Raw genomic sequence first — 26,726 nt, forward strand, 5'->3', positions numbered from 1 at the left:
AGAAACTACCTTTTTTTTTTTTTGGCTTTGCCACTTGGCATGCAGGATCTTAGTTCCTTGACTAGGGGTTGAACTCATACCCTCTGCATTGGGAGCATGGAGACTTAACTACTAGACTACATGGAAACCACTTTTTAGCCTTAATCCCTCTTCGGTTTACTTCCAGAATGCTGGTATGATTCTTTGAACCGTTTTGGAGCTAATGAAAACACAAAGTAATTAGCCACTGGCATGGGAAGGCTTTTGCTTCATTTCTCTTAAAAGCGATTTCTTAAATGTATTCACACTCCTGAGCATAAGCTACTCATTCTGCATACTGATCAAGCAAATAGGCGTGCTTATCTCAGCAGGACTGCCCAGGGCCTGCATAAGAAACATGCAAACACAAAGACTTTTTTTTCGTGGTCTTTTTTTTCCCCCTATGTTATTTTATTTTTTTATTGAAGGATAACTGCTTTACAGAATTTTGTTGTTTTCTGTCAAACCTTCCTTAACATGAATCAGCCATAGGGATAGATATATTCCCTCCCTTTAGAACCTCTCTCCCCATCTCCTGCCCCATCTCACCCCTCTAGATTGATACAGAACCCCTGTTGGAGTTTGTTTGGGTCTTTTAAACAGGTTTTATGTGTGTGTGTGAGAGAGAGAGTGTGTGATTTGGGGAATCAAGTGAGTGAATGGAAATAATGGGAGCAGGATGCATAAACCACGGTAGGCACCTGGGCCATGGAAGATGAATGAGTTTCAGAGCCGAAGGGGGAAGAAAAACCATAACTGGTCCTTAAAGTCAGCCACAATGGACAGACGCCTGTACTTAAGGCTGGCCTCCCTTTCACCCAGAGTGGGTGCTGAGGAGAAGACGTCTCCCCAGCCACTGTGCTTTTGCACTCCCCTCTGTTCTGACGGGCTGGTTTTGGGAGCCGCATAGCACTGTCTCCGAATCCTGAGAAGGAGCCGGGTGAGGGTGATGGGGTAGGGAGGAGGGGGACGAGTCGGGGCTGGTGGGTGGCGAGCAGACGCCACCCGCTGTGGCTGCCTGCGGAGCGGGACAGAATCAACCTCATCCAAGGTTTCAAGGGGCCGAGTGACCGCCCAAGATGCCTGGGCCAGCCCACCTGCCATCCTGCCCTGCCCACAGTCGATCAGGCTACCACCCAGGAGCACAGTGGCTGGCCTGGTCACGAAGCATCTTCAGGCCGAGAATGTGAGCCAGGCCATGCGTGTGGCTCGGTTTTTAACATTATAAACATTTATAGCTTTAATGTACTTAGACATGTGAAATGTGGGCCTCAACCGATACTCATGCTGTGGGTCCTGCAAATGGCAGGGATGGCCACAAAAAGTCAAAAGAACGTCAAATTTAGGTCAGTATTTTCAGGGAATTCACTTATATAGGTCAGTAACTTGTCTCTTTCTTATTCTATTTTCCATACCTTAGAAATAAGAATGTATCTCTTTAGGACACCCCTTCTTTCCACCCCTGCCCAGGGGGAACAAGAACAATTTGACAGTGTTGTTCTTGTGTCATTAAAATGGAAATCAGTGAATTATGTTATACTGGGTGCTGCGACCCTTCTCCATCCTGCACTTAGGAATTCCTAAGGTGAGACAATTTACCCACAGAGACGAATTAGGTTTGGCCATGGTGGGCCTCTTGGATCAGCCATTGGGAAGGATTCGTTCATGTATCAGGCACTATGCTAGAGATTTGTGTGTAATTATTTCAAATGAAGCTCATAACATCCTGAAAGGAAAGTATTACTATCTCATTGTATGACCAAGGAAGACAAGTTTCAGAAAAGATATATAGCACCTTCAGGGTCATATGGTTAGCAAGTCTGTAATCAAAGGTACAATAATGATTGTGTGGTGACACCTGGGTCGCTCAAGAAGTGCTACAGTTGACTGTCCCATAGAGGAAGGCTCCAGATTCGATGGGAATTTCAGAGAGTAAGGGTGACAGGCCCAGCACCAGAAACACTCAGCTCAGAGAAGAGTCAGGTCTACAGAGAGTGTTCGGGCATAACTCAGGGGCAGGGAATTTTCAGTGTCATGTGACTTGACATTTTAATTAGCAAATGCTTTTTTTCATTTCATCAAAATAAAAAATTGAAAATTAAATGTACAGTTAATATTATTCAAGATACTGACTGTGAGGAGTGTAACTCAGACAGCTTGGGTCACCCAGACATGTTCCAGGCTGGGCCCTATCTGCCAGTAGTAAGCTGTGTTAATGTACTGTCCCACTGAGAAAACAATTTTGAAAAGTATAATTTTTAATTAAAAAATTAAAAAATGATTTTTGAATGCCTAAAGAAGTTACATATTTTATCACTTTTTGATTTTAGTTTTGATTTTACTTTCCTGACTCACCATTTTGTTTTCAACTTTGCAAAATGATAATCCATGTCTTTCTTCATGATTCAACTGACAGCATTACACACAACTTATACAAATATTCTTTTCCAATCAGAAGTTTGAAGCCCATTTTGGATTGAATCCTAAGTGAATTAAATACCTTATAAATTAAAATCCACCAAATGCGTGATCTTATTTCTTAACAGGAGTTACTTACAGGTGTAGTTACAGGTGACTTTTCACTACTTGGAGAATCCACTGTACAGAAAGAAAGGGAAGAAAGATCACAAGGTGAGAACCTTCTAATTGTCTTTCTTTTTTGATCCTCTTCAGTGGAGCGTGGTTCCCATGTCAGCTTCAAACCAACTTTTTTTGGTAAGCCAAGAGCACTAGAGAATCACAATAAAGCAGGCCTCTGAAGCAGCTTGCACCCACCACCAAGAGAAGTCGCGACCAGTATAACATGATTGATCACATCAATTAGTACCAGGTACTAGGCTACAGGAAGCAAAATCGATTCCTCCGAGTGCTGCTTTTAATGCACCTCACACTCTGGCTTGGCCGGCAGCCCCCACTGTCAGACGTGGAGAAGGAGCCCACACAGAGGCCAGATGTCATCAGGAGGTAGAGAGGGAGACACAGTTAACAAGAGAACTGTGACCAGGTCCTGCTAAATGCTTCCAATTTTTATTTTAGAAACAGAAGAGGACCATAAAGAAAGAGGTAAATATTGTTTCTTTGGATTTTCAAAATCAAAGTCAAATTCCATGAACTTCCCCCCAATTTTAGCATTAACTGGTGCTGATATCAAAGAATTAACTCTGCTTAACTGTGTGCCCGAAACAAGCTTTCCACGCCCCCTCTGGAATCAGAAATGAAGAAAGGAACCAGATAGCGCTGGTTGCCCACAACACGGATTTTTGCACAAAAGCAGCAGAGCTGCCCAGGATGCATTTTACCTGACCGGGAGAAAAACCGGGAGCGTCGCCAAGAGTTCTGAACTCTCAGCGCAACGCCGGCAGTGCCAGGCGACTCTAGATGAGACGGCAGAACAGAACAGACAGAAAACCGTGAGAACAGGGGTGAGACTTGAACAGAGCCGTGCTCCCAAACACCAACGGAGGTCTGGCTGTCGTCCACACAAGGACCGAGGGGGACAGAATCTCAAATACACCTTTGTGTATCAGCAGACCCCAGCCTTTCTAGCATCAGGGACGGATTCTGTGGAAGACAATTTCTCCACACAGTGGGCGGGGGGATGGTTTCAGGATGATTCTCATAAGGGGTGCAGAGCCCAGGTCCCTCGCATGGGCAGTTCACAGGAGGGTCTGCGCTTCTATGAGGATCTAATGCTCTAATACAGGAGGCAGAGCTCAAGCAGTGATGTGGGCAACGCGGAGCCGCTACCAGCACACACGAAGCTTCCCTTGTTCGCCCGCTGCTCACTGCCTGCTCTGCAGCCTGGTCCCAGTCGGGGACCCCTGTTACATATGTTCTTTGTAAGGACCTATATTTAAGAATCTAAGCATCACCATAAAACAGACACAAAACCCAAAGATGTGGACAAAAGTCAATAGATGGGCAAGCTTATGCTATACTTTGTCTTGGTTTTGGTTTGGATTTTAGGGGCTCATACTTAAAGGTGATACTTAAGATGCTGAATCTCAATATGGAGGAAGAATATACTATGCAAGGGCAAAATATGCATAGCTGACATTGCTTTTGGAGAGCACTAGAAAAAAGTATAAAAGACAGCAGAGATGAGTTCAATTATTTTTACACACTTTATAAAGGTTATTATGGAAGTCTGTGGTGGCAGTTACATATGTGTGCAGCAAAAGGATGTATATGCGTGTATCTCTAATGGGGTAGCATCAAACAGACAGAAGCTCAAGGCAAGCATTTGCATTCTGAACGTTTGTGTTGGGCTCATCTGTCATCATTCTTGATGCAAATAAAGACATCAGTTTTTAAAATGTGCACATATTTCCCTGAAACATCCATTTGAGCTATTTTTCTACTGTTGGGAGACAGTTGAGAAAAGGAAAATGTCATCTTTAAATGCATTTTATGAATGCTTTTGGAGTATTTAAGATTATTTATGCACTCTGTATGTTGGAGGGAAATCTGTGGAGCATCACTAGGGCCTCCAGTAAATCTGGGGTAGCCTGTCTGATCGGCCGAGAGACAGAGGACTCAGTGGTGATGGTGGTGACATCATCGTCCTGGGGACAGAACATTAGGTGTGGCTCCCAGATCCTGATCCCAACCCTGGACTTGACGTGCAGCCTCTGACTAGTCACTTAAATGTGCACTCTTTTTACATCTGGGCAGAGCCCTAAACTTCCCCCCGAATTAAAGACAAATCATGTCTTTTAAGAACACATTGATTAGAGGCCTTTTGCTTCCTGAAAGATACAAAGAAAGAACTTGATACATTCCGAACAAGTATCACTGTTATTTTTACATCTACCAGTGATGGTCCTTGGTGCACAATTTGAACACATACTTCAAGCCAGTGGTTTCCAGAGTATGATCCCTGCGTTTGTGGCATCAGCCTCAACTTGGGGAACTTGTTAGAAATGCAAATACTGTGGCCCCAGGCCTGAACCACTGAATCAGACATGGCAGGGGTAGAGCCCAGAGGTCTGTGTTTTAACGAGTCCTACAGAGGACCCTGTCATACACTCGTGCTTGAAAATCACTGCTTAAGCTATGTCTCTGTAATATACACACTCCTCTTTTGAGGAGAGCATTTGAGAAGGGTTTATTCCTACCTGGCACCTTGCTTTACACTTCCACTCCTATTCAACTGTTCTGCAGCTCCTGGATTATATTAAAGTGCTTATTCTGGGCCAGATATTAAGCTAAATGCTTTTCTCTCTCTCTTTTTTTGTTTATCCTATCTAACTCTTCCAATGGCCCTATGAAGTTTGAACTATTATTATTTCCAGTTTACAGATGACAGACTAGAAAGAACTTAGTGGGTAAGATCATACAGATAAGAACCAGAAGAGACAGAATCTGAATGTGGGTCTTCTGTCTCCGGAGCCTGCAGCTGTAATTACAGTTCCATGAGCCAGACAAGAACTTGGAACGTGTGTATGACAAATATAATCTCATCTTGAAGAATGATTTTGGAAATGCTCCGGTGCTACTGAATGTTATTTTTTAATCATTCACCTTAGATAAAGCATGAAGTCAAATCCCTTAATTCAACAGTACATTTTACAAAACTGAAATGCCTTTCAACAGATAATGAGATGGAAAAATACATAAGACAGAAAAACTATTAATAAGGCTTAAAATATCTATTTCCTCTTTATATTACTTATCTACAAAAAAGTGCTAGAGATAGGGCAGAATTAAAATCTAAATGTGAACAATTCCTGGCCCAGTTGGGAGAATTTATTTTTGTCCATTCCCTTCAGGACAGGAGGGCTGAGAATTTTAAATCAAATGCTTTGAAGATAGTATTAAACTTGTTTCCACATTTAGAAGAAGTTAGTGATCATTAGTACCTGTGCCAATTAATTCCTTCCCAAGTACTTCCTGCTATGCAGTCAGAGCCTAACTTATTTCCCAGCCGTCAACAAAGACTAATGGAAGCCAATTCAGATTCTGCCAAATCGCTGCCCAGCGTGGAAAAGAAAAGTAACAAATCCCCAGTCACAATGACCTGTACAATCTCTCTTTGCCTGGATTGATAAATCTATAAAACGCACTAGGAAAAGTACATTAAAAAAGAAAAACAAGAAATCTCACAGTGTTTGCCTCCTGAAGTCTAGCCATTTTCACATCACACCAGTAAAGCCAGTGGTCTGTCTCTTGTGAAGCAGTCCCTACAAATCACAGAGTCCTCAGGACCCACCCCTCCACTGTTCACATTCTTAAGGATCCTTTCTAGCGGTGTGGGAACGTGCAGTCCTTACCAAGATAAAGGGATTCAAGCTGGGCTTCTAAAGAGCAAAGGGGGTGCATTCACAAGTAAGCAGGGCCTAAAACCCTGGGGAGTTTGCAGTAGTCACTGCATTCTAACACCTTCATAGGTCCTAAACACCCAATATTTTTTGAGGTTACCACTCTCCACATTATATCAAAAGTGTTCAAACATATCAAACAAGTGATTTATATTAAGATATATCCTCAGTCTATATATATGTGCACAATAGGTTTATATGCATGTGTATATATATATATTCTTGGCATAAAGATTTTTGGAAAGATTAGTTTTGGTTGTGAGTAACACATTTAATCTATGATCATGAAGGATTTCTCAGGAATCATCACGCATATCCAGGAACTATTACAGAGTAAGGAAATCTGACTTCCTTCCAAAATCACAGTCAAATCATTGTCAATTGTTGTCAAATTAAATGAAGTATTTTTAAGAAGACTAGAGATTAATAATTAACAATTAATGAAGCTGACATGATAAAACTATTAAAGCTATTGATTTTTTATTCTGTAATTTTAAAAACGTTTTAGAGGCCATACAAACTACTTTCAGGTATTAAACACTTGTGCAGGCCCTACTGTGCCTGGCTGACGAAGTGGTCCCAGCAGCTGGAGTTCCTGGTTAAGCCAATAGAGAGAATGTAGCCCCAGCTCTCGTTCTGATGGTATTAATTCAGCCCCCATGGACTCTGGGAAAACCCAATAGCTAAAGGTACAGCAACATAAAAAAAGGAATCTGTCTTTATAATAAAGACTATTTCACTACAAATGGGCCCAGCAGAACATGTAGAACTAAAACAAAACATTTCCTTCTTTTTACCTTGAGAATTGAGATTTGGCAAAGGTGACTGGTTGGTTTCAGGCATCTTTTCTAGAAATGGAAATGTCAGGGTTGCTTCTGGCTCGGGAGATTTTGGCTTTACCACCTGGAACACAGGCAACAGACATAAACATCACAGGTACCGGCCATTAACAAATGCACAGGTGGAATAAAATTTAAAGGTCCATGGCTATTACATAAGTAAATAAACCCAAACATTAAAACCATAAATAGAAAATGTTGTCCCTTCTCCAAACCCCTTTCATGCTTTCTACATTAATACAGAGTTCAGTTCTTCATAGAACTCAACCTACAGCATAAAAATTTGATGATCACTTTGTTTCAAATTTGATGATCACTTTTCTTCAGACTCAGAAGACAACGTTCTGTCTTTGAGATTATGCATCACTCTGTCTCATTTTCTCATTGGAATTAACCAGAGTTTTGTGGTCCTGCATAATACTGAATTTGTAATGTCAGGAAGTAAGATGTTCCACATAAGATTTAAAAATTTTTTTAACTATGTTAGTGTTAAATATTAAAGTAATACATTCTAACAGGCATTATTCTTGAGACGCTACATAACTTCCCACAAAGTTGTGCAAAGTGCATTAAAGACAATATACTGTGCTTGTTGACAAAGAAGCATTATTGTAAATAACCGTTATATCAAACAGTGCCACAGGGACATGGCCCTTGAGGGATTTTTGAAGCAGGTTAGCCCACATAATCTTATGGTAAATAGTTCCAAAATTACAGGCTTTAAAATTTTTAATGTTTGGTTTGTAAAAGTAGATGTTTCTGGTTATTGCTATTGGATGGCCTTTGGTAGAACACCTCCTTCCGACTTGTTGCTTCTAATCAACTGACTGCTGAGTGAACAGGTAACCAAACTGACAGCTAATATTAAGAGTCAGGGGTCGGCATGAGCAGCGTAGCTGCGTCGGTTCGTGTCCTTTCAGCTCTTACAGGACCTTCTCTGATTCATTGGCTGGTGGCCTTGAAGAGATTAATTCGATGGTCAGTGAGGTTCTAGAGCACTTGTTTCATCATAAGCTTATCTCTTGCTTGGTCCTCAGGATGATTCAATGTCTAGAATTTCTTCTCCGTAGGATTTTATTTTTCTTGATGACTAATATAATTCAACCCTAGTGGAATCCTGAGGAAAATACAGTGAGTCATTCTGTATTATGGGGGTCAGGCAGGTGTCCAAAGGAACTTCAGTGTTAAACATGCAGCAAAACTTAAGACCGAGAGTTACCAAAGTGGACAGCCCTCAAATCTTAACCTCATACCATTTTCCCCATAGTGGAGTCTGACACAAACCTGTGTCAGATAATGCCTGATTGTAAGGGAAACAGTTAATCATCAGCAGAAATGCTGAAAATAACCACTATGTAAAAGGTCAGCCTGTATGCACGGCTACTTGGGATTATAAAAGCAACACTCTCAAAGGAAGTCAGAAAATAAAAGCTGTTGCAACAACTGCCATCATCTTGCCTTCTTTCTCTAAAAGATAACTGTGCGATAGGGAAAGGAGAAGTTCACGTGTGTGAGAAGCACTGGGTCCACAGACCATTATTCCATTTGCTAATCAACTAGCCGCAATTCTTAAGCTGGGGTCCACAGAGAAGAATCCATGTGATGATATGTACTTTGACCCACTTGATACCAAGGAAAACTTGGTAATCCTGTGCATTTTACGGTTTAAACAATATTATTCTGAGAACCTGTTTGCCAGATAGACAAAGGGTCCATGGTGTGGGTATGTACACACACAGAGTTAAGAACCCTTGAAAACAATGTTTCCATAGTCCTTATAGAAGGGACTCGAGAGCTCCCTCGCCCCTTCTGCCAAGCAAGGACACAGCTAAAGGATGGCCGCCTATGAACCAGGAAGTGGATTCTCACCAGACACCAAATCCACGGGTGCCTTGATCTTGGATCTCCCAGCTCTAGAACTGAGAGAAAAATTTCTGTTGTTTATAAGCCACCCAGACTGTGGTTTTCTGTTATAGCAGCCCAAATGGACTATACAGACATCCTTCTATATACACTTATTATTATTTTTTTTTACAATGAGCATGTATTATATTTGTCTTTAGAAAAGTATACACCTTAAAGGTAGGAAAAAGGATCAGGAGAGAAAATAGACCTTCACTGTGCGGCCTGCCGCGGCAGCAGCCAGCAGCAACGCGAAGCCGCGAGAACCGCGGCCGCACCGGCTTCGGCCCGCCTCACCTTCTGGGACAGCACCAGCTCCACCTTTCCGCTCATCTCATTTTCTGGGTTCTTCGGCTCCTTCTCTTCTGGCACCTCATTCTTCAGCTGAGGGCTGGGGGAAAGCTCCACGAAGGCCACGGTCGGGCTGGATCTGGTCACAGTTGTTGTAAAAAGCTGTGGCTCTGGAATGGAGTTACATTCAGAACACAAAGGAGATGAAAACTGTATGAAGGCTCAGTTCTGCCATCCCGCAGAGGATGCTGAGCACACATCCTGTCCTGGGCCACATGCGGCTGGATCACAGCGTGATGAGACGTGCAGAAGAGCCTCGGATGCTAGGATTCTCTAGGCCTTTCCATGGTATTATTTAAAAAATCAAGCAACATAAAACACATCAAAGAACCCCACTATGAAAACCTATGTTCTGAATAAGAGTCCCAGTGTACACATGAATAACACTACATGGAACAAAATGCTGACGTAGAATATTAAGGGAGGTGGGTTGCATGGGAGAACATTTACAGATAATTTCTATCTAAATTTCTATCCAAATGAGTGGCAACCTGACTCTTCCTTTTGTATCTCAATACTCCTTTTTAACATCAAGTTTTCGTAACTGGAATGTGTTAAGGGTTGTGTAGTTTATATAATACAATGAAAATTGTGTTCTTGAATATATAAAGTGGGTGAAAAAGTCACCATCTGAAGGGGCATATTGAAGTGTGGAGGTACAGTCTAGTTTGAAAAAGTGTATGCTAAAATTTTTAGTAATGACATTTCATTTAGTTTAAGGTGCTGTTTAAAAATAATTTGGTATTAACGGAGGGTGAGAAGTTTTCATGCTTTATCAAAAGAAAAATGTGTTAAAAATATTGAGATATGCTGCTTTAGGAAGAGTGAGTCTCTATTTGAACTCACTATTCATATTCGTAGCATTACCTTATTCTTTTAAATTATTCACCAGTTTTGCTGTTTTAAGATCTATTTTTATGATACATTTTAAGCCTGCTATTTTAAATTGCTATTACTGTGTTAAACATAACATTCAGTTTTTAGCATTACTTATTTTGAGAAATATAATCTTTTTGTAATGATGGAGGTAAACTTTCAAAAACAAAATCAGGAAGCAAAGACGCAGGAAGCCGTGCTTTTTTACAAGATTAACCACATGGTCAGAATTTCCCCAGGACGCCGCTAGGTGGCAGCACAACCACACCGGTTAGAGACTCGCCTCATTCACGACCTTTTTTATTTTCCATAGTTTAAGGGTTACGGTTTATCTTTAAAACCCAGTCTGTTACAAAAACAAACCTGATGAGGCAACTTCTATATTCCCTTTTCCTGCTTCTTCACCGTCGTTTTCATCTTCTTGACTGTTCGCTTCCGTGTCTTCAGTGGTTGCCTGAAAGAAAGATGGTTTTCCCACCTTGAATAAATTATCCCTTTGAAGGTTCTAAAACGTGAAGGCTTCCTTTCTGTTTTTTCAAGCAGTAATTTTTAGGCCAACAAGGCAAGCTGCCTATATGAATTCAGTCTCTTCTATTTCCAAGGCAGCTTCACGGTGAAAGGCTGGTTTTGTCAGGAGACATTCCGCAGAGGACAGAAGTGCTGAGGCAGCTATCACGATAGATAGCCGGTGTGTGATCACCAAGGCACACACACCCACTCCCTCCAGCCTCCTCTGACTGCCTCAAATGCACACCCCCGCTTTTTCCTTCCTTCACCACCAAATTTTCAAAATGGTAGATTCCACCCACTGGCTCCCAAATGCCTTTAAAGTTGGCTTAGGGTCATATCACCAGTGAAAAAAAAATATTTCAAGGTTGCAATTAACCTCTCAGTAGCTTGCCTTCAGCACAGACGGCTGTGGCACTTAGCGCTGAGCATTTTATTCCCGGAGTTCTCGCCCTTCCGGGGCTCTCAACAAGTTCCCCAAGTTCTGATTCCCATTCTCTCCCCCCTTCCTTCCCTTCCTCCTCTTCTTTTACTGGTTATTCCTTTCCTTCTCATTAAAATACGGGCCATTCCTAAAACCTTCAACTATTTTCCTCCATCTGTGCAGGATCACCTTCCAATGCACCCAATTTTCCCATGAATTCATCACGACATTCTCTATCCATTTACGACTTTTTTCATCTCCAGTCCTGAGAGTCCATTAGAGCTGACCATCAGCATCATGGTAAATGATGCTCATCCTCAACATGCCTAAGCCCCTCCTCCAAATCTGATACTTTCTGTTTATGGCATCTGTTTTCCCCAACATACAAACTCAACTTTGAAGGGTTTCTTGACTTCAAGAGGGTCCATCTTTTGTCAAGTCTAACACAATAGTCTTCATGTGCATCTCTTGCTGCTTCTACAACCGGGTCCAAGTTTAGCCTTTCCTTCCTCGGTCTTCCACTAAGGGGACTCTCTGCTTTGCTGTCTAACCACCTGGCACATCTCCGTGATGCTCCTCTCCCTCGTCAGCACCTCAACTGTACCAGTTTTATGTTTGATGAAATTAATAACATTAAGAGAATCTGAAACAACCTCAATGACCAACAGTTGGCAAATGGTTGAATGAATTACCGTATATCTGTAAAAGCAAACACTATGTAGTTGTAAAAGTGCTGAACGATAGTTACTGATACGTGAAAATACTATCCAACGTTGTTAAAAAAAAGTGACGTGTACATAGAGTATGATGACTACATATATAAGATTTTATATATGCTATGTGTATGCACAAACATACTTGCTAATAAGTATATGAAAATTATATAAAAAGACAGTAAGGAAAACATTAAAATGTCATCAGTGATTATTTTTAATGTTCTTAAATTTTGGATGACTTTTTCTTCTTTTAAAATGTATTTTCTGTATTCCAAAGTGTTCCAGGATTACTATGTTATGTATTGCTTCTGTAATGAGAAGACAAAATCAGTGTAACTTTAAATTACCTTCAGTTGGAAGCCAGTTGACTCTAAAGTGAATTCCAAAATTCCCCCACTGATATTACAGTAAATGAAAAATACATAAGTCTGAACTAAATGTGGGCTAGAATATCCCTCAATAACCAAAGAGAATAAGTTAAAGACTATGGTGCTTTTTAGTAACAACGTCTTATTGTAAAGGGTTAAAGTTCAATTTTTAAAGTGTGTATGAATATTTTATAAATTTTAAGAGGTTTTTAAGATAAAGAATAAAACTGGTTTCAGAAAAGGCATTATTACTTTGTAAAATACTGCTGTGGGTTCTCAAAAACCTATGAATTCATTGGTCTCTCACAAGTATACATATTTTACTCATAAATCAAAGTTTCTCTTTCAAGTTACAAAAATGAAAGCCCTTTAAAGTTAATGCTTTGGTGGAAAGTGGTACTTAATTCTTTAAAAATAAAGAAAATTTATGCAAAGATGTAAGAATGGTTCAACATATGCAAGTTGATAAACGGGATACATCATGTTAATACAATGAAGATAAAAATCATATGATCATCTCAACAGAAAAAGCATTTGACAAAATTCAACATCCTTTCATGATAGAAACTCTCAACAAATTAGGTATAGAAGAATGTTGTTTAGTTGCTCAGTTTATGTCTGACTCTTTCATGACCTATGGACTGTAGCCTGCCAGACTCCTCTGTCTATAGGATTTTTCAGGTAAGAATACTAGAGTGCATTGACATTTCCTTCTCCAGAGGATCTTACTGACCCAGGGATCAAATCTGCATCTCCTGCATTGTAGGAAGATTTTTTTACCACTGAGCCACCAGGGGAAGCCCATAGAAGGATGTACCTCAACATAATAAAGGCCATAACTAACAAGCTCATAACTTACATCATACTTAATGGGAAAAAGCTGAAAGCTTTTCCTTTATGATCAGAGCAAGTCAAGGCTGCCCACTCTCACCACTTCTATTCAACACAGTACTGGAAGATCTAGCCAGAACAACTAGGCAAGAAAAAGAAATAAAAGGCATGCAAATTGGAAATAAAGAAGTAAAATTGTTCCTGTTTGCAGATGAAATGATCCTGTATACTGAAAACCCTAAAGACTTCCCCCCTCCCACAAAATGTTAAAACTAAAAATGAAGTCAGTAAAGCTGCAGGATACAATATCAATACATAACTATACAAAAATTAAATTTTAAAAAATCCTATTTACAATAGCATCAAAAATAATAAAATACTTAGGAATAAATTTAACCAAAAGGTAGAAGGTATGTGTGCTGAAAATGATAAAATGTTGATGAAAGAAATTGAAGAAGACACAAATAAATGGAAAAATTTCTTGTATTCATCAATTGGAAGAAATGATATTGTTAAAATATCCACATTACCCAAAGCAATCTACAGATTTAATCTATCAAAATTCTAACAGAATTTTGAATTTCTGTATTTTTCACAGAAATAGGAAAAAACAACTATAAAATTCATATGGAAATATGAAGGATCCAAAATAACTAAAGCAATCTTGAATAAGAAGAGGAAAGCTGGAAGCATCACGTGTCCTGATTTCAAACTATATCACCAAGCTACATCAATCAAAACAGCTTGGTACTGGCATAAAAGCAGACACATAGATCAGTGGAATAGAATAGAGAACCCAGAAATCAACCCACACTTTTACAGTCAACTCATTTTTGACAAAGACACCAAGAAAACAAAATGGGTGAAGGACGATACTTCTCAATAAGTGGTATTGGAAACACTGGATATCGACATGCCAAAGAATGGAATTTTACACCACGCACCAAAATCAATGTCTAAATGGATTAAAGACTTAAAAGTAAGCCCTGCAGCCACAAAACTCCTAGAAGAAAACAGGGGGAAAAAATAAAAAAATTTAAAAAAAAAGAAAACAGGGGGAAACCTCCCTGGCATTGGTGTTGGCAGCCATTTTTTAGATCTGACACCAAAAGCTCAGGCAATAAAAGCAAAAATAAAAAGTGGGACTACATCAAACTAACAAGTTTCTGCACAGCAAAGGAAAGAACAAAACAAAAGGGCAATCCAGAGAATGGAAGAAAATATTTACGGATCTTACATCCAACAGGGGATTGATATCCAAATTATGTAAGGGACTCTAACGACTCAACAGCACCCCCCTCCCCGAATAACCCAATTTAAAAAATGGGAAAAGGACCTGAAAGACAGTTTTCCAAAGAAGATATACAAACGGCCAACTGGAGTCAGGTATGTGACAAGAGGCTCAGCTTCACTAATCATTAAGTCCAAACCACAGTAAGACATCACCTCACACCTAGTAGGGATCATTACTATCAAACAAGTCAAAAGATGAAAAGTGTTGTTGAGAACGTGGAGTAAATGGAGCCAGTGTACACTGATGGTGGGTGCAGTCATTAGAGAAAACACTGGGGGGTTCAAAATAAAAAACAGAACGAGCCTGTGATTCAGCAATTTTACTTCTGGGTAAAGAAAAGGCACCTAAAGGAAATGAAATCAGTATCTCGAAGATACATCTTATTCCCATGTTCACTGCAGCATTATTGACAATAACCAAGGTATGGAAATAATCTGAGTGTTGATGGATGAATAGATAAAGAAAACATGAGTGGATATATATTATTCATATATTCAGATATATAAATATGAATTTTTTTTTCATTTATTTTTATTAGTTGGAGGCTAATTACAATATTGTAGTGGGTTTTGTCATACATTGACATGATATTATACACACATATAGTTTGTATATGTACACAAACATTAATATTATACACACATATATAGTGGGACATTATTGAGCCATAAAAAAGAAGAAAATCCTGCCATTTGTGACAATATGGATGAATCTGGAGAACATCATGCTGAATGAAATAAGCCAGGCACAGAAAGACAAATATTGCATGATGTCAGTTATATGTGGAATCTAAAAAATTAGATGTATCTTACATCAATAAGACATACTCTGACTTAGAGATGCTCAAACGTGGCAAATATGCCCCTTGGAATCAATGAAATAAGATAATCCATGAAGACCTTTAGATACAACTTGTGATGCTATGATGCAAAGGACACAAAGTCCTCAAGCACTTCTTCACTAAGGGTTATTTTACGAGCACACCGTACCGCACTAATATTTTACTTATTCGTGACTAACGCAGAACTTCGACTTTCAAGAATGCTTACGTGGGGATTCCCTGGTGATCCAGTGGCTGAGACTCTGCACTCCCAATGCAGGGGGCGCCCAGGTTCAAGCCCTGGTCAGGGAACTAGATCCCACCCACATGCTGCAACTAAGAGTTCGCATGCTGCAGTGAAGATCGAAGATCCCGCATGCCACAACTAAGACCCCATGCAGGCCAATAAATAAATAAATATATAGAAAAGAATGCTCACATTGCTGGATGCAATTCTACGTGGCTTACTCTGAACTCAAACACTGAACTCTCAGATGACCCGATTTATCTTCCCTTAAAATGGTGCTTTAAAGATTCCACACTCTTGTCGCTGTAGCCACAGTCAACATTTACTGGATTTTCCATGTGTCAGCACTTGACATGGATTACCTTCTGTGGTCCTCAGAGCAAGCGTATAGAGGTATCTAAAAGTATGCTTCCCTTTATACAGATGAGGAAGCTAAGGCCCAGCAGGCAAGGTGACTTACCTGGGGCCACTCAGCTAGCAGGCAGGGGAGGTGGGGGCCCTGCCCTGTGCTGGCCACCTCGATTCTCTGTCATCTGGGCCTGGAGTCACACCCACGTCAAAGTTGTCCCCAGGTATTTAGTGGGTTCCATCCCTAGGTCGGGAAGATCCCGTGGAGGAGGGCATGGCAACCCACTCCAGTATTCTTGCCTGGAGCATCCCATGGACAGAGGAGCCTGGAGGGCGTCAGTCCATGGGATCACACAGAGTCACACATAACTGAAGCGACTTAGCACGCACGCACATTAAAAGGTGTTGACCCATAAGAAGCAATCCAGAACCGGAGAGTCTCGAGTTTATTGCTAAAATGATTCAAACTGCCTTTTCCACATCTTTTCCTTCTCATCCATTCTACCTCGTTCTTTTCATTCTACCTCTCACCTATTTATTATGCAAAAGATGAGAACTCTCTGGAACCTCTCAGAAAAGGGGGGCAGTTTAGCCAACCCTCCACTTCCCAGGGTGGCTTGGGACTGAACCACTCCCAGCCATCACCTTGTCTCAGGGCTTTTCATTCAGTCCAGGTTCTGAGTGGGGGAGGTCCCAGCACAGCATCTGGCGCAGAGCAGACATGCAATCCATGTCAGGGAAGCAAATGTGAGATGCATTATTTATGGGATTTATACTCTCAAGCTTGGTTTAAATGCATATTAGTCATAAAAATCAGGCTATTACTAACAAAATATTCAGGATAAATTAAGAGAAAAAGCAAATTGCAGCACATTTTGAATTATGAGCCCCATAAAATATTTTATATACACTGAGAAAAAGAGAAGGACATATTTTTAAAGAATCTTAATTTCTGAGTGGCTGGAGTAATCGGTAGTTTATATTTTCTTTATAGTTTTCCAAATTCTGCAATATATATATTATACATATATATATATACATGTAGACAGACTATAGGTACTCAAGATGGGTTAGTCTTTCAGTTGTGTCTGATTCTTTGTGAACACATGGACTGTAGCTTGCCAGGCTCCTCTGTCCATGGAATTCTCTAGGCAAGAATACTGGAGTGGATTGCCATTTCCTTCTGCAGGAGATCTTCCTGACCCTGGGATCAAATCCGGGTCTCTTGCATTACAGGCAGATTCTTTAAGGCCTGAGCCACGAGGGAAGCCCTCTGTTCTCAAGGGAGATCCCCAAAGCCAGTTTAACTCCTGCCGGGATACTCCATCCTGAAGGCTTGTTAATGTTGTACTCACATCATTACTTCAAAGGAAATGAGTCCAAAATGGACAGTTTTAACCAGTGCTGGTAGACTCAGACTTGCCTGAAACACACCTGGCTGGCTGGAAACTGTGTTTTATGACCCACACTTTCCTTTGGGTCCAGCTGAACAGAGGAGAAGCCTTCCCTTCTCCAATTGGTAAAACTGTCTCAAGGATGCTACTGCTAAGTCACTTTAGTTGTGTCCGACTCTGTGTGACCCCATCCCTGGGATTTTCCAGGCAAGAACACTGGAGTGGGTTGCCATTTCCTTCTCCAATGCATAAAAGTGAAAAGTGAAAGTGAAGTCACTCAGTCGTGTCCGACTCTTCACGACCCCATGGACTGCAGCCTATCAGGCTCCTCCGTCCATGGGATTTTCCAGGCAAGAAGACTAGAGTGGGGTGTCATTGCCTTCTCCGGTCTCAAGGATGGAAACAAGTAAATAAAACCAGATTCCCTGGACACGAATGAATGAGAGCACGGAAGGTTCCAGGAGCCTAAGCCAGCAGCTGGCTTCCCCTTGACTGACACAGCCTCCAAGCTGGCTCTTGTGTCAGACGGAGCCCTGCGGCCACGGGTGGGAGGTGGCGGCTTCCTGGCTTGAGAGGGACAAGGTCTGGCCACAGATTTACCTGCTTGTTTTAACAAGAAGCTTACTGGAGGACCAGCCCAGAGAGCAGCTCTGCAGAAAGAACTGGAAATACAAGGCAGTGGGGGAAGGATGGTCCTGAGACCCAGGGCTTGAGTGGTCCTCTTTCTAGGACAGAAGAGGTACCGGAGCTTGGAACAGCCATGCATCCTCCATGTGTCAGAAGACGTGATGTCCAAGATGGTCCCTCCCTGAGCTCCTATTCAGCGACTCTGATGGATTTCCCGGCTCCAGTCTTGAATAATTTATCTGGACACAAGCCTGGAAAATCAGTTTATTTATGTCTTGGCACCAGGACCCAGGTGCCACATATGCCATGCATGTGTTTTCCCCTTTCGCTTTTATGTTACCAAAGATCTATTTTTACTGGGCGAAAGAAGATCTACATGGACAATCAGCCTTTCCATTCGTTAAACTTTTTCTCTTTGCTTTAAAAGTTCCAGACGAAAAATTATCCAGGTCAGATGGGCTAGGTTTGATTTTTTTTTTTTTAATTGTCCCTAATGTATACTTTCTAGAAGCCTGGAAACACTTCTATACCCTAATAACCTTAATGACTTAAAAAGAGCTTTAAATCTAAGCTCTTGCAATTACTTCTAGATGGAGAAAAACAGCTTCTGGAGAAATATTTGTGACATTTGACATCTAAAAGGAATCTGCAGTTGGTCACAGTTTAAGGCAAACAGCACCTACTCAAATGCCTTCACCCTGCTCTCACTGCAAAATGAAATGTTTCAAGAAAGATCTGATTGTCTGTTTTCCTGGATCAGAAAACAGTAGTGAAGTACTGAATTTTCCAGAAGGCCAAGAGCTTTGTCACGGTGGAAATAACAGATCTATCTTGTTTCCTAGTTTCAGAAACCCAGATGACGTCGTTTGGATCCCTGAGAGCTGAGGCTGGCAGTTGGTCCGTGAGGCAGAACTGCCACCGGTCTGGCGGGAGGGTGCCCGCCTGCGGGGGGGTGGGGGGTGGGATGAGCTGTCAAGAGGGCGCTGACGTGGTGGGAGTCCTGGGAGTCTCGGGGGCAGAGGAAGCCAGACTTGGGAAAGAGTGAATAACAGGAGAAGCAAAAAAGAGCTGCAGGAAGAAGCCAGTGAACACCTGCCAGGGCAATCGTCTTTTGGAAAAAGCGGTTCAGCTCTGCAAGTCTCCTAGAGACTGGCAGCTGAAGCTACTGGCGGGCTGAGTTGGAAGCCGACAAGGAACTCGCCTCATGTGTTTGAGATTCACATCTGCTTAGGATGGTGATTTTGATGACTTGACTTTAACCTGAAAAACTTTGTACCCATCACCCTTCCAGGCTTATGAAGAATATATGGTAACTTTCTTTCTCCCGTTTGTTGAATGATGATGTTTAAACTAACTTAAGGGCACCTCTGTGAGCCGCTGTGGCATCATACTAAGTGCCCTATCCACATGAATTCTCATGATAACCATCAGGGGCCTATACTATTACCATCCTTATTTTAAATATAAACTGAGGTTCAGGTGTGGTTTGAGCTTTGACTCAGTGCATGGGGTACTTAAGGTCTTTTAAGAAAGGGTCATTTTTGGCACCATCAAGACGGGAAGAGATTCAATGGTAAGTAAGAATTCAATCATTCACAATGGGCCAAGAAAATACTGAACTATCTTTAAGGGAGACATAGAACATCTTTTGAGACATTTCTCTGTAAGACCTTAGATTAGAAGATCTTCCAAACTCTTTTCCAGTCCTGGATTCTAAGAGCCCAGTATTCATGCTGCGATATGATTTTCTTAGAGAAGCCAGTGTTTTTAAATTCAAAAAATAAAGTGAGAGTCAGATTTCCACTGGGAAATATCTCGGGGATAGCCGGGAGGGGCCACGGGAACCCCAGCCTCTCTGGCTGCATGTTCAGCGCCTAGGTACTTCCATCAGCTCTTCGCCCTGTGATCCCTCTGCGGTCCTCTTGTGGAGGCCCACGCTGTCCATGCCTGTGCTTCTGATAGCCCCAATATGGAAGACAGTCTGTCTCCCCCCCAACTCCAATGCAAATGCCACCAATTTCAAAATCAATGTCTCATGTGAAACCTCCCCACCTAGACTAACCCTGACCGATACTGATCTTACCTTTTCTCTGCCACCTTATATCCCTCCAGTCTTCTCTCCCTATTGCTGCCGCTGTATCCCTATCATCTAGCACTTCGTTAAATACTATCTTCTACACTTTCCCAGTTGCTTTACGTTCATTGCTTTCATGGCGAGTTTATGAGTCTTTTTTTTTCTATTTCAAAAGTTGGGCGCAGGGATTGGCCTCGTGGCTCAGTGGTAAAGAATCTGCCTGCCAACGCAGGAGACACAGGTTCAGTCTCTGAGCTGGGAAGATCCCACATGCGGCAGAGCAATGAAGCCTGTGGACCACAGCTACTGAGCCTACGCTCTAGAGCCTGGAGCCACGACGACTGAGCCCACGTCCATGATCACTGCAGCCCACACGGCTTGGAGTCTGTGCTCTGCAATGAGAGAAGCCGCCATCACGAGAGGCCTGCGTGCCGCAGCGAGAGAGGGGCCCCAGCTCTCCGCAACGAGAGAAAGCCTGGGCAGCAACGCAGACCCAGGAGATCCAAAGATAAACAAATACATACAAGCATTTCTTTAAAAGCTGGGCACAAAGCAGGTCATTCATTCATTCATGCTGACCAGGTAACAGGCAGCCCCTGGCATGACAACGGCTATCGCAGCTTGTTCACCTTAAAGGTGATTCAACTGAACGTGACCTGGAGTTTGTTCGTATCAACTGATAGAACCAGAGTATTTAAAAATTAATAACAAGCCAAACTTAATCTAGGATCTATTTCTAAACTAAGAGTCCATGGTCCTGAGAGTTTCAAACAAGAAAGATGAGGTAGAAGGAAACGGAAGGGATGACATAATACACAAAGGTGGTCATGCTGACCCAAGAAGCAGTCTTGTGCCCACTTGCCCACTGGAGCCCAGCGGCCGCCCTTCTCCACTGCCTGGCCTCCTGGTCCTAATTAATGCTCCTGCCTACTACTGCTATGCCCTTTGAATGGTTCCAGCTCGCCCTGAAGGAACTGTGACATTTTAGTGGTGGGGGAGGCTACTCCTCTGTAAAGAGTGTATCTGTGGGGAATGCAGTTTTGGGAAGAAAGACACTATTTAAAAGGAAGAACACTATTCCTTTGACAGCCCCACGGAGCAGGGCAAATGAATTAGAAACAGCAAGTCAAGTCCAAGCTGGTAAAAAGCCCCGGGAGGCTGTGAAGTGCAGTCCCCTGTTTTAAGCTGGTCACCATATTTTTTGTCATGACCAATGAATTCTACCGTCTCAGTGGGAATATCCTGGCTGAAACGCAGTCAAGAAGTGCTTTTCTTGGAATATGGAGAAGGAAGGAAAATGAGGAGTAGGTTTACTGGAGAAGAGATTCTTTCAAAATACCTCTTAGGATAACATATGCTGAATGGAAAACTTTATGTGTCATAAATTATAAGCGCGTATGAAGTGTGTTTTAGCCAAGATTTCATGTAGGGCAGCTATAACAACTTGGCTTGTAGCCTAATAGGTATATACACGGAGTTATCTACCCAGAAAATAATGTAATACCCCTGTCAGAGCTAATTCAAGAGATAAAGTACTAGGCGGTCGTTTAGCTCTAAGTTGTGTCCGACTGTTGTGACCCCCTGGACTGTAGCCCCCAGGCTCCTCTGTCCATGGGATTTTCCAGGCAGGAATACTGGAGTGGGCTGTCATTTCCTTCTCCAGGGGAATCAATCAACTCAGGTCTTATGCACTGCAGACAGACTCTTTACGGACTGAGCCACCAGGAAACAAGGTAAATAAATGCTATAGCCTCTTCAGAACCACTATGGTTTAATGAACTAGAGCTCACTCCTAACTAGGCAGATTTTTCCTGAGTAAGAGGCTCCCAGGCTCTTCCACAAGTTGAGACCTTCATCCTGAGGCTTCCCAGGGTCAGGATGGTTTCCAGAAAAAAGTCCACAAGGCCACATTTTGTTGGGTACTTTGCTGGTTATACTGTATAAACTCCTGAAATAACAGGATTTCTTTCAGATCATCTAATTTTGTCTCTCTTGAAACAAGATACTTTTGGGACAATGTAACCAACTGTGATGTTCAATCCATCTTCTCTTTGCCATTAGCAAGTGAAGCAGGATAACGACTATTAAAGTGGCAGGATAATGACTATTAAATGCCTGGCAGTAAGAGGGAATAGGCTATTTTCTTTTTGTGTTGCTCACTGTAAAAATAAGAAAATAAGTAATTACTAAGAATGAGTAATTTTTTGAGGGAGGTTTAGTAAAACCCCAAAACCAACAAACAAAACTCCCTTCTCTTCTGTTTATGATTCCATACAGGATGAGTAAAGCTTTCTTCCCCAAAGGGTTAGAAGCTTTGAACAAGAGAGATTAGTTGGTGTAGGAAGTTTAGGCCTTATACTATCTGGTTTATTCAATTTTTCCTTTACCTTCTGTTGGGAAAAAAAATCTATCTGGTCAAGGGCAGGGTAACCTGTTAAACTGACCACAAAATGGTCAGAGGGCAGAAGTATAAAGGTAGAAAATGTACACATGCCTGACTGTAGAGCCTTGGGATTTGTTCATATAATTAATCTACTGCGCCTGACTAAGCCCTGGGTGCCTCTGTTATGGGATCAGCGTGGCTCCTACACTGCTGCTTCTCCAAAAAACAGGAACAGAGAGCTGCTCAATAGCATGTGCAAAGGGCCTGTGGCCTGACAGACACAGGAACCAGAATGAGTCATGGAAAGGCATTGATGAAGGGAACTTAGGAAACAGGCTTCCCAAGTGGCTCAGTGGTAAAGAATCTACCTGCCAATGTAGGAGACGTGGGTTTAATCTCTGGTCCAGAAGGATCTCTCAGAGAAGGAGATAGAAGCCCACTCCAGTATTCTTGCCTGAGAAATCTCACAGACAGAGGAGCCTGGCAGGATACAGTCCATGTGGTCATGAAAGAGTCGGACACAACTGAGTGACTAAGCACTTTTAGGAAACACTCACCATTAAAAGTGAAGCAAAAGAGAAACAAGAGCAGAATTACTAACTGCCCCAGAAAAGCAATCCCACCACTGTAATGTCCAATTAATCTGGGGGGAGCTTCTCATTTAAATTTAAGAGCGTAAGTTCATGTTATACTCAGCCAGCAAAGTTCCCACACTTCTAGCAAAACTCAACATTCCCTCTCACGATAACCGGTGAGAACTCTTCAGAGGCGGTCACATTGATGCAAATGAATAGTGGAAATAAATTCCAGGTGGAGGGAATTCAGCCTCCGCCCAGATCACAAAAGCCTTGCTCCTAGAGACCAGCAAACACGTTGCCATGGTGAGGAAGTTATTTTGGTCTATTCCAATTTGAATCTCTTTCTAGGGCTTGAGCACTGCAGGGAAGAATTACATCCTCTCAACTCCTCTGAGAAAACATATTTTATTCTTCAAAAGACAAATCCTGGAGATAAGAAAAATAATATCTAGTCCTCCGGGTGGGTTTAGCTAGCTGGGTCATTTAATTTAGCCCTGAAGCTGGAAGACAAGTTTCCCTCTGAACCAAACCTTTCCAGGTGCTGGGGGAAGAAATCTTGACAGCTGCCCACCCACCAACCCCCTCACCTTGATAATTGCAACCCAAACACGATAAATTAAAATCTCAGAAACCAGCCTCTGGTGAGGACAAATTGAGGTTGAACAGAGTCCAGATTCTATCCCAAAAGCCAGGCTGCATCCATGTAGTGACAGTTTCCGTCTGATCAGCAAAACCAGCATGAACCCTGGAGAGAGAGCTCAGCAGAAAAGCGTGCTCTTCTTGATGTTTTATACTCCAAAGAGGCAAATCTGACGTTGTTTTGCGTTCTCTCGTCTGCTCTTCTTGAATTACCCTACATTTCTCAGCTTGACCGTTCGTTAGCAATTACAATTACTCTGGATTTCAGGGGCTAAACCAAGAAAAAATTGATGTGGTTTTTAATGAGTTTCTAAAAAAGCTAGTAAAAAAGACTCTTTTATGCATATTGTCAAGGATGGAAAGCCACATTCTGATGGCCCCAGTAATTTTCATATTACTTTAGCGAGTCTGATGAGGTTGAATAAACCGAAAGGAAGGTATTTCAGATATTTCCTTTTCTTGTTTTATGGCCGCACTGTGTGGCAAGCATGTGGGATCCTCGTTACCTGACCAGGGATGGAGACTGTGCCCTCTGCATTACAAGCATGGAGTCTTAACCATGGACTGCCAGGACAGTCCTTAGAGATCTGCTTCTTTTTTTAAGACTCTAGACACCAATCACGGAGGGACAAGACAGTTTTCCACTCACAATATATCACCTTCTGCTACCCTCCTCTGCTACGGCATAACTGTTAGTTAACATTAGTTGCTCAGTCGTGTCCGACTCTTTGTGACCCCGTGGACTGTAGTCCACCAGGCTCCTCTGTCCATGGAATTCTCCAGGCAAGAATACTGGAGTGGGTTGCCATTCCCTTCTCCAGGGGATCTTCCCCACACAGGGACTGAACCCACATCTCCTGCATTAGCAGGTGGATTCTTCACTGTCTGAGCCACCATGGAAGCCCAGGGGCTGATCTGTGTCCATCCTCAAGTATATACGTGGACGTCCTCACCTCCGGCATCTCAGAATGTGACCGTGTTGGACACAGGACTTTTGCAGATGTCGTTAAATTAAGATGAGATCATACTGAAGTGGCACGGCATGCGCCTGCTCAGTCTTGTCTGACTCTTTGCAACCGTGTGGACTATAGCCCACGAGGCTCCTCTGTCCTTGGAATTTCCCAGGCAAGAATACTGGAGTGGGTTGCTATTTCCTTCCCCAGGGAATCTTCCTGACCCACGGATTGAACCTGCATCTCCTGCATTAGCAGGCAGATTCTTTACCACTTGAATCATACGGGAGGGGAGCCCTAAACCAGTATGACCTGTGCCCTTATAAAAACGGGGAGATCTGGACATAGACAACATACAGGGAGAGTGCCATGTGAACACGAAGGCAGAGATCGGGGTGGTACACCCACAGGGCCAAGAATGCCAGAGACTGCCAGCAGGCCACCCCAGACGCCAGAAGGAACCAGCCTTGACAACGCCTTGACTTTGGACTTCCAGCCAGCAGGACTATGATACAACTGGCAGGACTGTCTGTTGTGCAGGCCACTTAGTTTGTGATACTTCGTTACGGCAGCCCTAGCAAACGAATATACTCACCTAGAAAGAAATGATCGTTGTCAGGACCTACTTATTTTTTTAACAAATAAATTATTTCAAAAAGAGGGAAAAAAAAAGTTTGCTTCTTACTGTCAGCTCTTGGGGAAGAGAACTTGGCTTCTTTATGTTGATCTCAATGCTGCTGCTGTCCTGTTTCAGCTCCACAGGGGACCCATGCACTCTGGCCACACCTTCAAACATCTGGGATTTGGTCAACGAGGGGGTAAGTGCCGCCGTGGGACACTCTCTTTCCTTCTCCTCCTCATCACCATGAGTCGTCTCTCCATTCATGGTGACTTTCCCATCTACCTGTAAAAACCAGGATGAACAAGAACATGCTATTCCCCAGTGAATAATTATAACAAAGTCACATATTCAGAATCATCTTAAACCATTAGCATTTAACAATCACATTCTAACAAAGAATAAGTTCTCTTACATGCTTCCATCAGTCTAGAAAGCAGGGCTCCCTTAAATGCCATCTTTGAGGACTTCTTTAAAAGGTGGTCTGCCTTCTCAGATCACTTCATGTTAGATTATATTTCATGCTCAACTTACTGGGGTTCTGCTTTTATTTCGTAGTATAGAAAATTAAGGGATCTTAGGTATAAATACACGTCGCATATTTGGGTTCCAGTAATTTTTCATGTAAGTTCTGGGACTGCTATTTCACAATTTTGAGATTTTTTTTCCTAATAAACATATAAACTAGGTGGAGCTCATCTTAAATCAGGAATATTTCACAGGTTATTCTGTTATGGTCGAGGGCAATGAAAAGTTTTTGGGAGCCATCATGGAGGGCAGGGAACCCGGGGAGTTACTATGTGACAGTGAATTCCTGTGTGCGTGCGTGCGTGCACGCTCAGTCACTCAGTCATGTCTGACTCTGTGTGACCCCGTGGACTGTAGCCCACCAGGCTCCTCTGCCCATGGGGATGCTCCAGGCAAGAATCCTGGAGTGGGTTGCCATGCCCTCCTCCAGGGCATCTTCCAACCCAGGGATCGAACCCTCGTCTCCTGCATTGCAGGCGGATTCCTTATCCAGAGCCACCTGGGGAACCCCACAGTAAATTCCTATTTCTAGTTAATTTAACCGTCTCAGTTTTTCTCAAGACAAAGAGGCCATGCACATTACAATATCTTTGTTTTGCCCCCATGTCTAGGGACGGTGGTGGGAGCAAGAAACAAGGATTGAGGGTCGTTAGTCTGACTTATTTAGGTACCTGGAAATCTCTTTCAAGTCTGACAGTATGTAGAGTGGTCCTGAGAGGAAGCCCTGCAGTGAGACAACCTGAGTTCCGGCTTCACCACTTAACAGCCATGTGATCCTCAGTTTCCTCCTTTCTATGATAATAGTATCTCCTTAGTGATGCTGAAGGAGATCAGACCTGGGTGTTCATTGGAAGGACTGATGCTGAAGCTGAAACTCCTATACCTTGGCCACCTCATGCGAAGAGCTGACTCATTGGAAAAGACCCTGATGCTGGGAGGGATTGGGGGCAGGAGGAGAAGGGGACAACAGACGATGAGACGGCTGGATGGCATCACCGACTCGATGGATGTGAGTTTGAGTAAACTCTGGGAGTTTGTGATGGACAGGAAGGCCTGGCGTGCTGCGATTC

General features: G+C 42.4%; 1 protein-coding gene across 19 annotated transcripts in view; it reads right to left on the reverse strand.

Annotated features, from left to right (window-relative positions):
• Window positions 1-26,726, reverse strand: part of LIMCH1 (LIM and calponin homology domains 1) — a 347,525-nt gene that overhangs the window by 21,408 nt on the left and 299,391 nt on the right. For all 19 annotated transcript variants that reach the window (XM_043438432.1, XM_043438427.1, XM_043438433.1 and 16 more), the window contains 5 exons: window positions 25,195-25,413; window positions 10,670-10,760; window positions 9,377-9,540; window positions 7,136-7,241; window positions 2,576-2,616 (listed from right to left, as the gene is read on the reverse strand). In XM_043438432.1, coding sequence (XP_043294367.1) covers window positions 2,576-2,616; window positions 7,136-7,241; window positions 9,377-9,540; window positions 10,670-10,760; window positions 25,195-25,413 — 621 coding nt within the window. The remainder of the gene's footprint in view (window positions 1-2,575; window positions 2,617-7,135; window positions 7,242-9,376; window positions 9,541-10,669; window positions 10,761-25,194; window positions 25,414-26,726) is intronic.

The sequence above is a fragment of the Cervus canadensis genome, chromosome 19 (assembly GCF_019320065.1).
Source record: "Cervus canadensis isolate Bull #8, Minnesota chromosome 19, ASM1932006v1, whole genome shotgun sequence".
Classification (NCBI taxonomy): domain Eukaryota; kingdom Metazoa; phylum Chordata; class Mammalia; order Artiodactyla; family Cervidae; genus Cervus; species Cervus canadensis.